The sequence below is a fragment of the Erigeron canadensis genome, chromosome 2, assembly GCF_010389155.1.
Source record: "Erigeron canadensis isolate Cc75 chromosome 2, C_canadensis_v1, whole genome shotgun sequence".
NCBI classification, from domain to species: Eukaryota; Viridiplantae; Streptophyta; class Magnoliopsida; order Asterales; family Asteraceae; genus Erigeron; species Erigeron canadensis.
Window position 1 is genome coordinate 6790968 of NC_057762.1, and position 16474 is coordinate 6807441.

General features: G+C 35.7%; 2 protein-coding genes across 2 annotated transcripts; one reads left to right on the forward strand and one right to left on the reverse strand.

Annotated features, from left to right (window-relative positions):
• Positions 1 to 59: 59 nt before the first annotated feature.
• LOC122590317 (anthranilate phosphoribosyltransferase, chloroplastic-like) lies at positions 60 to 12845 on the forward strand. The gene is made up of 10 exons (XM_043762636.1): positions 60 to 252; positions 404 to 547; positions 10618 to 10779; positions 11065 to 11148; positions 11275 to 11463; positions 11563 to 11653; positions 12081 to 12140; positions 12224 to 12342; positions 12415 to 12549; positions 12635 to 12845. Exons 1-10 carry the CDS (start codon positions 79 to 81, stop codon positions 12665 to 12667), a joined length of 1191 nt encoding a protein of 396 aa, XP_043618571.1. The 5' UTR covers positions 60 to 78; the 3' UTR covers positions 12668 to 12845.
• Positions 12846 to 12938: 93 nt separating this feature from the next.
• On the reverse strand, positions 12939 to 15014 carry LOC122590318 (glutaredoxin). Its single transcript, XM_043762637.1, has 4 exons — positions 14903 to 15014; positions 14724 to 14812; positions 13259 to 13357; positions 12939 to 13171 (listed from the first exon to the last, which is right to left on the reverse strand). The coding sequence occupies exons 1-4, from the start codon at positions 14956 to 14958 to the stop codon at positions 13092 to 13094; spliced, it is 324 nt and encodes a 107-aa protein (XP_043618572.1). The 5' UTR covers positions 14959 to 15014; the 3' UTR covers positions 12939 to 13091.
• Between the last annotated feature and the right edge of the window lie 1460 nt (positions 15015 to 16474).

Consider the following 16474-nt stretch of genomic DNA (forward strand, 5'->3'; position numbering starts at 1 on the left):
AAAAGACTAACAATATAGTGCAAAAGACTTAAATTTTGTTGGTACATAATAATTCAGTTTCATAAAACACTTGCAGTAATGGCATTTCTGTTTCCTTGCACTTCAATTTTTCACCACCCTAATACCATTTGCAAATTACTGCCTCGGATCCAAAGCGCATCATCTCGTCCATGGAAGAATTTGAACGTTTTAGCTACCAACCCTCGGTTATATTGCTCACAGTCAGATTTGTCTGTATCTTTTCCAAAGGAGGTTGGTACTCCTTTGAATGTAATAGCTTTATATGTGTTGTATTTGTACGAATCCAAGTGATGCAGCGTTAAATCTAAGAGAATAGTGACAAAAGGGTACTCTTTCAACTTACAATACCATGTCGCGTATTTTGTTATTTTTGTCGTTGCAGTTGATGGAGAAGTTGTTGGATTGTGAGGATTTAAGTGAAAAGGAGGCTGAAACATCCTTAGAGTTGTTACTGGAAGATGGTAGTCAAGCTATGATCAGTGCTTTCCTTGTACTGCTTAGAGCCAAAGGAGAAACTTTTGAAGAGGTAATCTCAAGCTGGTTTCTGATATGACTTATAGTAATCATGTATCTAAAATTCTATATAGCAAAAAGCCAAAAACTTAGAGGAAAAAAAAAATCGATAAAAAAGTCTAACGTTCAGTGTTATCTTCACTAATCACTATTTTGGAGTTAATTATCTTATTTTGTTAACAGCAAGTCATACTTGTTGGGTTATATAACAATTTATCAAATCAAATCACAAAGTACGCGGCGGAAGATAGATCTATGTAGTTAATTGGTTAACCAAGAAAGAAAGCATGTACCTTTAATTGGAGATGAAAAGTAAGAAACTTTATGAGGATTTGAAGTAAATCCCTCTACGTTTGCACACACGACACAAGGATGTATGTATGCTAGTACTTGATCACGAACCGACAACGATTGACTTCTCCTTTTACTTGCTTTGATCGAATCACCAAGAACCCTAAAAGAGGGTTGAGAATTTTTGGCCACTAGGACCGAAAAAGAGAGAGAGGGAGAGAGATTTAGGGTTTTGAGAAACCTTTAGAATTGTGTGTTAAAAAACAATTAGGTTAAACCTCTATTTATAGGATTAGGTAACTTGTTTACAAAGTTTAGAGTTTTCAAAACCCTTCCTTCTCCTTTCTTGTGGCCGTCCCCCCTTAGAACATTCTAGATGGCTTCCTAATTGTTCTCTTAATTACAATTATCTCCTCCGATAAGTCCGTCAGTTAAGTACCGTTAACTATTAACATTTTAACGGACGACCGTTAGTTTTTCGTGATCTAACTAATTAATAAATTACATTAATATATTAATTAATTACAGTTACATTCGTGTCGAGACGTATAACCCCGTAGGCTTAAATCATTTCTGGACATACGTTCATTTTACGTGATCTACACTAACAGCTCCCACTTGAGCTCGTAATAAATGAAAGTAATAACATTGGTTAGCGTCTAGCAACACGCCAATGCTCCCAGAAATATTTAAGTATAGTTTCTTAAAGTATATTTAAATGGTTAAGGCATTTATTTATCCCTTTGTTCAGATACCTTGTTAAATATCAATATGGATCAAGGTCATTTCCTTATTTAACGATTCTGTTTCTCATTCTATAACTAATTAATGATTACCAAATATAATCGAGAACAATCTGGATTTATTTGGGCACGGACATGCAAACATCTTAATTAGTCTAATGAGGGCGCCAAATGGTATCATACTTCAACTTTCAAGTTGAAGGAACAAATCCTATATTGACTACACGTGTCAGTCATCATATTTCACCACACTTACTGAAAATAGCCCTTTATGTACTCCCTTATTCAGGAGAGTTAGAACTATATCAAGTAAGTGCAATTCATACATGATGACCTGCTTGTATCTCAAGTCTAAGGGTAGATAAAGTAACCATTTACGAATTTCACTTAATGACGTCGATCCATAAAGTGATAATTCGTTAGTGGGGTAGTCCGATATGCATCAACTATGGATATCATGTGAGTTTGGTGGGACCATCTATTATATATTCCAAAAATATAACCAATCACTCAGATTTGTCTTAGTTTAATTATATTCCCATATAATTAATCGACAATTGACAATTTAGAATATTTAATAGAATATTCAAGGATTAAACATGCAAATATAGGACACAATTTAATATTAAATGAAATCAAACATATCAAGTACTTTATTTCATTATGGAAAATATAAATTGTTTAACATCCCTTATCCAAATACTGAAACAACAGATTTACATGAGATAACTAGCTAACTTAAGTCCTATGCCCTCGGCATGCCTTTCAAGCTTGGGCCTTGACAAAACTTTTGTGAAAGGATCAGCTAAGTTAAAATCTGTGTGAACTTTGAGTAATTTGATCTCCCCTAGTTCGATCTGCTTACGAACATAGTGATATTGTCTAGTATAATGTCTGGCACCTTTCTGAACTCCGGGTTCGTTGGCAATGATTAATGCACCAGTATTATCACAGTACATATCAGTGGGTAAGTCATTTGAGGGGATCACGTAAAGCCCGCTAATGAACTTCCTTATCCAGACTGCTTCCATTGCGGCTTCTGAGGCGACAATGTACTCAGACTCTGTTGCAGACATAGCAACTGTGGTTTTCTTCTTGCTTTTCTAGTCCAAAGCACCTCCGTTAAGAATGAAGACGAATCCTGATTGAGACTTTGTATCATCTTTATCAGTTTAAAATCCAGCATCACAGTATCCGGTCACTTTGAGCTCTAAGTCTGGATTTCCTCCATACACCAAAAACATATCTTTAGTAGCTCGTAGGTACTCAGAATGTTTTTAACAGCAGTCTAGTGACTTTCACCGGGATTTCGTTGATATCGGCTAACAATGTTTTGCGCGAACGCCACATCGGGTCTAGTGCATCTAACCGCATACATAATAGATCCCACAGCCGAAGCATAAGGGACTCTACGCATACGCTCCACCTTATTAGGTGTAGTAGCACCCTGTTTGACAGATAAACTAAGTCCTTCTTGCATAGGTATAAACCCATGCTTAGAATTCTCCATCTTGAATCGCTTCAAGACCTTATCAATATAAGCACTTTGACTTAGTCCAACTAATCGCTTTGATCTATCTCGGTAGATCTTGATTCCAAGAATCAATGCTGCTTTTCCTAAATCTTTCATGGCAAAACACTTTCCATGATGGGATTTAACATCTTGCAACATTGGAATGTGTTTTCCTATGATCAATATGTCATCAACATACAAGACAAGGAAAGTAACATTACTCCCACTAGCTTTGCGATATACACATGGCTCATCGGGATTTTGAACGAAACCAAACTTTTTCATTTCTTCATCAAACCGCTTATTCCAACTTCTTGATGCTTGCTTTAGTCCATAAATGGACCTTTGAAGTTTGCATACTTTGTTGGGATGTTTTGGATCAATAAAACCTTCAGGTTGATCCATATAGACTTCTTCATCCAAGTAACCGTTTAAGAAGGCAGTCTTAACATCTGTTTGTCATATCTCAAAGTCATAGTACGCAACTATGGCTAAGAGAATCCTAATAGCTCTAATGTCCGCAACTAGAGAAAAGGTGTCATCATAGTCAACACCGAAATGTTGAGTATAACCTTTCGCCACGAGACGAGCTTTATAGGTGTTTATATTTCCATCCATGTCCGTCTTCTTCTTGAAGATCCACTTACACCCAACAGTTTGAGCATTTTGTGGAAGATTAACCAAGCTCCAGACTTAATTGTCTTTCATGGATTTCATTTCCACCTTCGTAGCTTCAAGCCATTTGTCAGATTCCGGATCTGATAATGCAGCTTTGAAATTCGGAGGCTCATCGAGATCTCCTAAAACGTCTTCTTCTACCATCTGACATAATCTGTCAGTAGGACGTCTTGTCCTTTCGGACCTATGAAGTGGAATCGCTTCATTATCATCAACCTGAGGTTCATCACTTGAACATTCCCCCCCCCCCCCCCACACCCCAAGTTGGTGATTGCTAGGAGTTTCAGTAGGTGACACATCTTCCTCTTGAGTCTCATCAAGTTCTACAACCCTCCCACTGTTCTCTTGAGCTAATTTCTTTTCAAAGAATTCAGCATATCGAGCAACGCGAACAGTGTTTTTGACGGGATCATAGAAGTCGTAACCCATCGTTTCCTTAGGGTATCCGACAAAGATGCACTTAGTAGTTCTAGGTTCAAGTTTGTCAGGCGTATCGCGTTTCACAAGTGCCTCACATCCCCAGACTCTTAAGTAAGACAAATTGGGGACATCTCCATGCCATAATTCATATGGCGTCTTGTCAACCTTCTTGGTTAGAACCATATTGAGAATGCGTACAGCAGTCTCTAGAGCATAATCCCAAAATGAAAATGGGAGAGTCTTAAGGGTCATCATTGATCTCACCATGTCTAGCAAGGTTCAATTTCTCCTTTCAGACACTCCATTATGCTGAGGAGTGTATGGAGGAGTAAGTTGTTGGACAATTCCACACGCTTTCAGATAATCCTTAAACTCTTGGCTTAAGTATGCAACACCTCGATCCGAACGAAGAATCTTGATGGTTTTACCGAGTTGATTTTCTATTTCATTTTTGAACTCTTTGAATGTTTCAAACACTTCATGTTTATGTTTAAGCAAGTAAACATAACCATAACGACTGAAATCATCCGTAAAAGTTATGAAGTAGCTAGCTCCTTTCCTTAACACATGTCTAAATGGGCCGCAAACATCAGTATGAATGAGTCCAAGAAGATCTTTAGCCCTTTCTGGCGTATGCTTAAAAATTTTTCTTGTCATCTTGCCGGAAACACATGACTCGCATTTATCAAATGATTCATCATTTAATTTTAAGATCCCTTCACGTTGAAGTCTTTCAATGCGATTTTTGCCATTGTGTGCAAGACGATAGTGCCAAAGATAAGTAGAGTCCAAGTCAGTCTTGGCTCTTTTGCTAACATTATACATTGAATTATTTGAATCACAACCACGCATATCAATTTTATAAATGCCATCATAAGCAATAGCATCAAAATAATGAACATTATTTTTAGACACTGAAATACCAATATCATTAAAAACATTAATGAATCCGTTGTCTTTCAACAAAGAAACTGAAACGACACCTCTAGTAATAGATGGTGCATAATGACAATTGTCTAGAACAATAATTAAACCGGAAGAAAGAACTAAATGATATTCTCCAATAGCTTCAACAGGTGCTGGTAGACCATTGCCTACGACCAACTGCAAAGCTCCGGGCTTCAGCTTCCTCCTTTTCCTAAGTGCCTGTAATTCATTACAAATATGAGTTCCACAGCCAGTGTCATAAACCCATTGCAACCTAGAGGGAGGGTGAATAGGTTGTACCCGATTTTTAATTTGGTTAACAAAACTTTTTGATTAATAATCAATCTTGACTTACTAGTTACAAAACTTGCATGATTTGAACAACAAAGAAGTTAACACTTGTAGCAATAATAACCAATTGAATCCTTGAGAAGCAAATATGATAACAAGATAATGAACAATAATAAGAAGATAAGGGTAAGAAAGTATATCACCACATGAACACCACGATATATAGTGGTTGGGGTCGGATGTTAACTAATCCGCCTTAATCCACTCCTCGATTCACAATCGAGATTTTGTAGCACTATCTTTCTCCAAAACCGGTGGAGAGTCCGCAATACAATCTTGACACTTCAATACGAACCAACAACTCCTAATCTCTAGGAATACCAAGTCTTGACACTTCAAGACACACCAATGATTCCTAACCACTAGGAGATCTTCAATTCTTGACACTTCAAGAATTTTCCCAACTCTAACCACTAGAGTTTAATTTACACCCAAATGATCTTGACACTTCAAGATACAAAGTTGCCTAACCACTAGGAAAACACAAGCTATTGACACTTCAAGAGAATACACAACAATCACACTCACTAGTGTAATTGAATACCCAATTTGTAGGCTCTCAATATTACACAAATATTATCATCACTACAAATTTGACACTCTTGCTAATAATCAATGATATGAGATTGGAAATGTATGTATGAGTTTTTCCAGGAGTTGTAGATGCAAGAGGTGAGGTGCAAATAAGCCCAAGTCTTCATTTTATAGTCAAAGAATGCTTTATGACCGTTTGACCCGGACGACTCTTAACTGAGGTCGTCCTCCATGGCACAAGAGTCGTGCTTCAAACAAGAGTCGTGCTATACCTAGAGATCTACAAAAAGCCTTGATTTCCTCCCATGCACTCTCCACTACAACAATAACTTATCTAAACCAATATTACCTTCTAAATACAAAGAGAGAAAGAGTGGAAGATGCTTACCAATTGAGGATGGATGGGGATTGAGAAAATCACAAGATGTGTTATGGAAATGAAACAAAATCCCACTAACTTCAAATACAAATCAGATATATATAAGTTCTTGACCAATTTTGACCATTCCAACAATCTTGACTTTTATTGACCTTCAACACTTAGAAAAAATTTGGCCTCCAAATTTTGGTGAAAAATCAAAGTGTTTAGATTTGTAATTTGACACTTGCAAACACCTTAGGATGATAAAATGAGACTTAGTATCAAGTATCAAGTCATGAACATAAGTAACGAACGCTCGGTAAATGTCTTCGATTTGGACAGTGAGAGGACGGCCTCTGATCCTGCAAGAGCCGTCCTCTGGAGCCGTGCTCTGAACAAGAGCCGTGCTCCATGATGCTTAGAAAATATTTCGACCTCAAATTTGATGAAAAACGAAAGTTGTTATTTTTGAGATTTGTCAAATCCAAACATCTTAGAACATCAATATATGGTTATAGAACAAGTTTGGAGCCACGGAAGTATGCAACGAAGGCTCGGTGAAAAACTAACATTAGGACAGAAGGAGCACGGCTCTTACAGGACATGAGGTCGTCCTCTGGAGCCGTGCTCTGAAGTGAGGCCGTGCCAGGGTTTTTCGATGAAGTACTACACAAAACTCAAACTTGACGTTTTCAACGTTTTAGGTTCCTAATTAACGTATGTATGCCCAAATCATTATTAATACCATTTTACACATTCCATATAATATTATGGCACGCCACACAATGATCGACGCTATAGATAGTGCTACATTGTGTCTTTATTAATCGTTATTTAGAAGGATGTTGAAGCATGTAAGAATATACGTATGATCAATTATATATAACACTTACTTTCATGTGGCATGTTCTCAATCATCATCAAAACTAAGGTGTGCATTATAAAAGTATTAAACCATGTAAGCACCAACACCCATGATTTGCGCTTAGTTAAGGAAAATAATTCAATAGTGAAGATACCTGAAGTACTAGCACTGCTAGCTTGCTTCTTCTTCACATTCAACTCGGCAAGACACTTAGGACAGTTCCTCTTCCAGTGCCCGACTTCATTACAATGATGACAGGACTGGTCTTTAGCCGGTGTACCCATTTTCGTTAGAGGCATTGCATTGCCCTTAGCGATTGGTTGTTTTCTTTTCTGGACTCTTCCCCCTTGGTTGCACGAACTTGGGGTGTTGGAAATTTCTTTGGAAGCATCTTTTCATACTCACTTATCATAGCATGAAGTTCAGCAACGGTATTATTCGTGCTATATGATAGTTGCTCACAAAATCCTTAGAAAAAGACTTGAGGATTATCCTAATCATAATCAGGGGAGCATAAGCATGATTTAACCTTTCCAATTCCTCAAAGTACATGTTCATTTTTAGTACATGAGGTCCAACCGGTGTTCCTTGCTCGTGTTGTAAGCAATGAATTGTTTTATGCAGTTCATACAAATTCATTTCAGTTTGCTTTCCATACACGGTATTGGATGCACTTAACTCACTAGTTGCAACATCAATCCTCGGAACAACAGATCTCTCCTCATCAAGGACTTCATAGCTATTTAGAACCATTCTCGGCTTATGAATGAGATCATTGGAGTTTGGTCCAGAAAGATTTTTTCTTTCAAACTTTTGCCGAAAAACATTGGTGTTTGTGGAAGGATTCATTGCCATCTACAAAACAGATTAAGTTCAAAAATCAGTATTTTCGATAATTAATCCTTAAGAAATTAATTACCCAATGTTTATAAAATAAACAATTAATTTCATTAAGGCTAGGATCCAATTGACATACAACCATTTCATTAGTTGATCTGCTAGAAATGATTGAACTCAAAAGGTAAGTGACGATCAATAATTGCATTACATGTGCAACTCCTAGTAAGAATAGGACCTACAAAATGAAACTTGATTCATCAAGTGATTTGTAGTCATGTTTTGTCCCATCTTTTGCCACGGGTCAATGTCTCACCGCTTAACTCGCTTTAAGTCGTCCAACCAAGAACACGCAAATTTGTCCACCACTGTGTACCAGTGAATGGGATTTGCCATGCAACTGCCATTTCACCACTGTGTACCAGTGAGTAAAACAACAGCCACATGTGTCCTTTACAAATTGGATAGCAAATGACTTAAGTTTATTGGGTCATACAATTTGATGTGTGATCAAAAAGTTATGTTTTGAAGATTCATGCATATCTTCTAAACATAATATGTTTATAAAACTCATTTTTATTACCTTTAAATCCAAAAGAGCTCGGTAGCTCCATTTGAACTCACAAAGAAGCGCAAGGGCAAAGGTTTGCGATGAACGCAATTAAAAACCCGCCCTTTTAGAAGGCTAATGCACTCCGACTTATACCTCTCTTAGAGTTCGTTCAAATGGGTGAGCCAGTGTATCTTTTGATTTTAGGGCACCAATTTTATAAACAAAATCATTATTACGATATAGTTTAGTCAAGTTTATCTTTTCCAAAACCAATTTTGCACAAAATTTTCATAAAAATTTCAAAATTAACTTACTAAATTTACAACATAATGATTAAGGTAAGTTACTAAATATACAACTTAACAATTAAGGTAACTTACTTAATTATTCAACTTAACAATTAAGGTAATCAACCTAATTTTGGTCACTATGGTATAAGATTTGACTCCCCTTTCATATGAAAAGAGACCACATACATCAAGTTGCCTTGATTGGAAAGCCAAAAAATTTATAACAAAATTTATCTACCATAATTACAAGATGCTGATCTGGAAAATCCAGCAGCTTCACGACCAAATCTGGACTTGAAGAAGGCCGAACTGGGCTTAGCACAAAACATTAAAGTTGTAGCCCTATGAGTCAAGCATCTACTGTAAAAATTTGAGCTTTTAGTGAACTGGGTTGATTAGTTATGATTTTTTTAGTGAACTGGTGTCAAACAGGAAATTTCACAAAGCATAATCACATTGTCACACAGTTATTCATTCAATTATCTAGCATAATTAACCCTAATGATCAAGATTTCATATCAATATATCTAAGTAATAATCATGAATAACTTGCATGAAAAATTCATGATTTTTACTTCTTTTTAACAATTAAAATTAAAGGTACACAATTATATACATGCAATTTATCACATAAACATGTAATTAATCAAAACTTGGATTAGGAACCCTAAAAATTAAAAAACAATTTTTTTTTATTTTTTATGGAAATTTTTGAACCATATATATATATATATTAAACATTATTTGTTTCTTCTTTAAATAATGTAATTAAATTACAAAAATTAATTATATATACATATGTATTCGAAAATTATAGATCTCAAGAACCCTAACCCCCCTTCAAGTTTTGATTTAATTGGTAATCAAGAAACATACATAGTAGGCTCGTGATACCACTGTTGGGTTATATAACAATTTATCAAATCAAATCACAAAGCACGCAGCGGAAGATAGATCTATGTAGTTAATTGGTTAACCAAGAAAGAAAGCATGTACCTTTAATTGGAGATGAAAAGTAAGAAACTTTATGAGGATTTGAAGTAAATCCCTCTACGTTTGCACACACGACACAAGGATGTATGTATGCTAGTACTTGATCACGAACCGGCAACGATTGACTTCTCCTTTAACTTGCTTTGATCGAATCACCAAGAACCCTAAGAGAGGGTTAAGAATTTTCGGCCACTAGGACCGAAAAAGAGAGAGAAGGAGAGAGATTTAGGGTTTTGAGAAACCTTTAGAATTGTGTGTTAAAAAACAATTAGGCTAGACCTCTATTTATAGGATTAGGTAACCTGTTTACAAAGTTTAGGGTTTTCAAAACCCTTCCTTCTCCTTTCTTGTGGCCGTCCACCCCCTTAGAACATTCTAGAGGGTTTCCTAATTGTTCTCTTAATTACAATTATCTCCTCCGTTAAGTCCGTCAGTTAAGTACCGTTAACTATTAACATTTTAACGGACGACCGTTAGTTTTTCGTGATCTAATTAATTAATAAATTACATTAATATATTAATTAATTATAGTTACATTCGTGTCAAGACGTGTGACCCCGTAGGCTTAAATCATTTCTGGACATACGTTCATTTTACGTGATCATATACTAACAATACTAATCACCTCAAAACACTGCCTTGTTTCAATGTTGTGCAACACTAATCTGACAACACTCTGTTGAAAATGTTACCATATACAATTGATCTCATTATTTCTGAGGTACAGATTGTAGGGTTAGCAAAGGCGATGATAAAATGCAGCCGGAAAGTCGAAGGAATAGAGTATGCAGTGGATATTGTAGGCACAGGAGGCGACGGGGCTAACACGATTAATATATCAACCGGAGCTGCATTACTTGCTGCTGCCTGTGGTGCAAAAGTTGCCAAGGTTAATATATTCATTTCTCTTTTCTTATGTATGTGCTAGAAGAAACAATTGTGACATTTATGTGAATATAAGTAGATCTGTAGATGTAAGTTCCACATGCTTTAGTAAAAACATATAAGAAATAGTAAGAGAAACCATATATAGCTAAAAGGAAAAGAAAACAAACAAAACCAAATGGAATTTCCAGATTAGTCTTTTAGAATATCACAACCTTTTAGTACCAGTAAAATTTTTAAGAAACTGGTTTAAGGAAACCGATTATTAAAACAGATGATTACCCTGCAGCAAGGAAATCGATCCAGTTCTTCTGCCTGTGGAAGTGCCGACGTTTTGGAAGCCCTTGGTGTCAACATAAATTTGAAAGCCGTGGTTAGTACATTCCTCCATACACCCAACTTATGTGGTTATGCTCAAGAAAAGATGTACAGTACATTTTGACTTCCAGGTCAACCTCGTACCTTAAAAGTTACTGTAAACTCTATGGTTTTGGTATAGGGAGTGAAGAGATGTTTGAATGAAGTGGGCATCGGGTTTATGATGTCTCCAAACTATCATCCAGCAATGAAGATTGTTGCACCTGTCCGGAAGAAGCTAGGAGTGAAGACCGTTTTCAATGTGCTGGGTCCATTGCTCAACCCTGCGCGGGTTCCCTTTGCGGTTGTTGGGGTGTACAAAGAAGATATGGTAAGCACTTCCGCATTTTACCAATTACAACCAAGTCTTGCTGCCGAAACAAATCTTTGTAAGAAACAAGATGTTAAATGTTTTGACAATTGATGGTAGGTTACTAAAATGGCAAAAGCTCTCCAAAGATATGGCATGAAAAGAGCTCTAGTGGTTCATTCTGACGGTTTGGACGAGATGAGCCCACTCGGTATTTGATCCTATCTCTATAAATAGCATATACTTATGAATTGGTCAATTTGGGTTGTGTTTATCTTAAATGTGTCAAATGAAACAAATGGTGTCATATGGGTAAAACAACTTGAAAATAGTCCAATGTCTATTTCTGATGTATAGCCTCCTAAATGGCTAAATCTCTCTTCTTTTTTTTTACAGCCCTCATAAATCTTTTCTAGTTCAATTGTTTACATAATACCACAAAGTACTTAATTTAAATAAAATAAAAAACTGAAAAGATGGAAGAATTTTAAAAGGAGTTGCCTGTAAACCTGACCCATTGGGACATGTAAAACAAAATCAACCTATTTGACTAGTTACCCCAGCAACCCAAACCCATCCATGTTGGCACCTCTACTTAAACCTCAAGACTTCATCATGTTTAATCACACATGACATAGGTCCTGGAATAGCTTTCGATGTCACACCTGAAAAGATCAAGAAATTCCATTTTGACCCATGTAAGATTTCTTTTGGGTGTTTTTACTCTCGTGCCAAGACCAGACTCAGCAACCTAACATTTATGGAACCTAACCTTTTGCAGTGGATTTTGGCATTCCTCAATGCACGGTTGAGGACCTGCGAGGTGGGAACCCAAAATACAATGCGGAGGTTCTAAGACGTGTACTGTCTGGTGAGAGAGGACCAATTGCAGATGCATTGGTATGTCTTCTCAGGCTGATAAAATAATATATAGCTATCAAGTGCTCTAAAAATACAACACAAATGAATCAGGTCCTAAATGCAGCAGCGGCACTTATGGTGAGTGGGCATGCGAGCACCTTGGCTGAAGCGGTGGCCGTGGCTCATGAAACACACCAATCAGGGAATGCTCTCAAGACATTAGACCGCTGGGTCACTGTTTCAAATGTAAGCAAAGACACTTCTTTTTCGGTTCCATACCATTGATCCTTTCACTTAACCATTTGCCACTCTCGGTTTTTAATTACTGCAGATGCTTAAAGACCTTGCCGTTGTGCCTCATTGACTCAAGCAGAGTCAATGTCAAGACACCCATAGAGAATCAGCTCCCCGTGTACCATTCAATTAAAATGTTTGGTCTACTAATGCTTTTAACTATTTTGCTAGAATTCAGTTGAGTAAGTTTTATGTAGGGTTATTATCACGGTTCAGAGTTTTGTAAGCAAAAAAATGATTAATTCAAACAAGACAGGCCTCATAAGAAATCATGGCTGCTTTCAGGTCAACTAAGCAAATTACAAACACGTTCCAAGACCCTCAAGCTTTGGGATGTAGCATAAGATAAAGCATATATCCTGATTCAATACTGATTATTCAAATGCAATGTTTTCAATTGGTTACACAAACCCCATAAGTTTGGGAGCCAATACATAGACATAATTCAACAAAGTTCATAATTACTATTATAAAGATACCATGAGCATAATTCTTTAAGAAGATTTGGTAGCAATTGCCTTAGCTTCAGTCAGCAGAGGAACAAGCTTCCCTTGTTGGTGCAATGCCACGGTACCTACAGTAAAATTCTTCGGACATTAAATTCTGTTACACATACGACAAAAACTAGATACACGTTATTGATAAAGGATAAAGTCCTTACTGTCGCAGCCACCAATGTGCTTGCCACCAATAAACACATTTGGTACAGTTCGTTGCTTAGTCCACTCAAGCAATGCTGCTTGCATCTCTTTACCATCACCTTCAGAAATGGATACATACAGTTAATTAGTATTTTTTGCTGATGAAGTTTAGAACAATCACCAACATACAGGATGCTTTCAATCAGTTGGTTTGAAGTTTGAACATACATATAATTATATAAGACGCTTTACAGGTAAGGTACTAAAGTAAAATCATAATGACGGCATATCACATTCTATTCTTCTATGAGCAGTATAATCTTATGGACCTCCAAATACGAGTACTTAACCCTAGTAATTTCTTCAATATGTGTTTATTTACAAAAGTAAAGGCCACTGACCCAGGACAATGAGCTTCATTCTCTCAAAATGTTAAGTCAATTTTAAGCAAGAACCAAACGTGTCCATGGTCTGCGCAAGTCTGTTAAGGCCTCAAGGAATTAAGCTCACAAGTTATCGGGCTTTCTTTCCCTTGCCATCTCTAAGTTTGCAATCACGAATTCATTCACGTTGTGGGAGTTGTTAAGACAAATTTAAAGGCCAGAGACCAGGACCAGACAATAGTAAACCCTTATTTCTTGACTAGACAAACATAATAATAATTAATAGGAACTCTACATCATTATGGTAATGCAGTTCAAATCAAGTTTCGGTATACATTTTACAAAATCACATTTACTTTAAAAGTTTTTAATCGACGGCCAAACCTAAAATAGTGCTCTTTTCTTATCATTAGTTAGTACTTAGTCGCATTCTAAACAAATTCAAAATCCTAACCCAAATTAAAGTAATTAAATACGGAAGAAACAACGCCTGAATAACATACAATTAGGTTTTCGGCATACATATCTATATCTATACTATCTTATAAAGCATTTTGCCCTTTTTGAAAATCTCAATTCATGATTTGAAGTACCTAAAATACCCCTCTTCTTTATTCACTAATTTAAACATATTTACTTAATAAACCTATAATACCCTTAAATCTCAACCACTCATTTTCTTCTCTCTACTCAAATTTCAACCACTTATTTTTTTCTGTCTCTTCCATAAATCATTTTATTCATCTAATTCATTCAAAATCTTTTATCTCAAAAACCGTATATCGATAAATTATAAAAAATGTATGGGTGTTCTTAAAATTTCATGCTCTTTCATTAGAGATGTCATTCGATATACTTTCAACGAATAAATCATTTGGCTATCACGCTCTATCACCTCCTATGACCTATCACCCATATCATCTCACCGCCGCATGCGCGGGCACTTTCCCTCGTTAGACGATAAAATGAGAACCACAAAAACGGCTCGATATATTCACATGTGACCAGTGTGGTCTGAGCCTAACAGTAAACACTCATATATATATATATATACAGAGAGAGACAGACAGACAGAGAGAAAAAGGGAAAGGGGGGAACTGACTTTGAAGATCAAGCTCGATGACTTTGAAGGAAGATCCAACCCCAGTCAACAACTCCTTGACGCTCACACAGTACGGACAATACGATTTGCTGCCCAAAAATCACCACCAACATCATATATACAAACATACGATTAATTTGATATGATTAATATGAAGAAGAGGAGAAATGGAAAGAAACCTGAAGACAACGACAGGGTTTGATGAAACAAGCTCCTTCGCCTTCTCTGACGCCATTCCAATCTGTTTGGTTGGTAGGGAAGGAATGTGTTTGGTACTTAATTTGGTTGTATCTTCATCTTATTATTATACGTAACCGCTCGGGTAGAAGATAAGGACAATATAAAATGAAGGCGGTGGTGGTGATCGAAAAATGCGAAGGAGAAGAATGTTGTGTGTTTTGCGGGTTTAAATTTTTGATAAGGGTACTTTCGGTAGATACTTGAGAAGGTATAAAAAACAATAGAAGTAAGAAAGGTATTATGGAAATCAAAAAGTTGTTTAATTTCTTAAAACCAATACCCTTTATAAAGGTTTATAGATATAGGCCTAAATAATATAATATAAATAAATTAATAATAATTACTCTTTCTTGGTGTAGAATTTATTACTTTACATTAATAAATACTAATAAATAAATTAATAAATACTAATAATAAATATCTTGATGTAGAATTTCTTACTTCATTAATATAAACTAATAAATAAACACTAACAAATATTGAATATCAAATAAAGTCTTTGGCCGAAAGACTTTTGGTACAGTTAAGGTTGTCTATATCACCTGCGTCAAATCAGGCTTTGTGGGGATTGAGTATCTATATCGTTGTCCTTGTTGTCGTCGGTATAGAATTATATTCTGTCACGGCCTCACAAAGACTAACTAACAAATGAGATCGATACAAGTATTGAGTTTGAGCTCGAACATCTTTGAATTGTTTTCGCGAGTAATAGCTTTTGAACTCGACTGAATTTAAATGCAAATTTAGTACTTTATTTGTTTCACGAGTCAAAATTAATATTTTGTTCAGCTCGTTTAAAGTATAAGCCTGCTTAATATTTCTTGGTCGTGTTGCTCAAAACTTTTCTTACAACTTTCATCCTCAACCAATGTAATAATTCCAAATAACATTTGCGTTAGAAGAATGATACCCGACCAAATAATTAACTTCAATTATTTTATTTTTAAGATTAGGTTCATTTTTCTCCAAATAATTTTTATTTTTATTAACTATGAGATTAGTATCTAAATCTATAATTAAAAAAGAGTAGTCCAGATCCTAAGTGATCATCTTCTTTTTTTCACAAGTTATCTTTTTACGTACATGTTAACTTCTTATGTATTTTTCATTTAATTTCTCGTTAATTACACTGCATTTTAATTTATATTAATCTTAATCATCAAATTTTAGCCATAAATAAATGCAAAATAATAATTCAAATTTATTTAAATTTGTTTATTATTGTATTATTATTACATAATATAATATTCATTTAAGATTATTTACACTTTGTGGTATTATACGATTACTAGCTAATGTCAAAAATGAAGAGGTCGTGGCGTATAACTTTAAAACGGATTTTCAAAACGTCTACGCATTTTAGCTGTTTATTCTTGGCATTAATATACAATCCACCAAAATAATAAATTGTTATGCATTTACGTAATCTATGTTTTTGTATGTATAATGTTATTATCTTTACATTATCTTGAAGTGATTTTTCGGTATGTGGAGCCCCGATGGGTTTTTTC

Coding starts and splice junctions, on each gene's coding strand:
- LOC122590317 (XM_043762636.1), top strand. CDS start 79: ATGGCATTTCTGTTTCCTTGCACTTCAATTTTTCACCACCCTAATACC. Junction 12,141..12,223: donor GAAATTCCATTTTGACCCAT/GTAAGATTTCTT, acceptor AACCTTTTGCAG/TGGATTTTGGCATTCCTCAA. Junction 12,343..12,414: donor GACCAATTGCAGATGCATTG/GTATGTCTTCTC, acceptor CAAATGAATCAG/GTCCTAAATGCAGCAGCGGC.
- LOC122590318 (XM_043762637.1), bottom strand. CDS start 14,958: ATGGCGTCAGAGAAGGCGAAGGAGCTTGTTTCATCAAACCCTGTCGTT. Junction 14,813..14,902: donor AACCCTGTCGTTGTCTTCAG/GTTTCTTTCCAT, acceptor ATTTTTGGGCAG/CAAATCGTATTGTCCGTACT. Junction 13,172..13,258: donor GCACATTGGTGGCTGCGACA/GTAAGGACTTTA, acceptor ATTTTACTGTAG/GTACCGTGGCATTGCACCAA.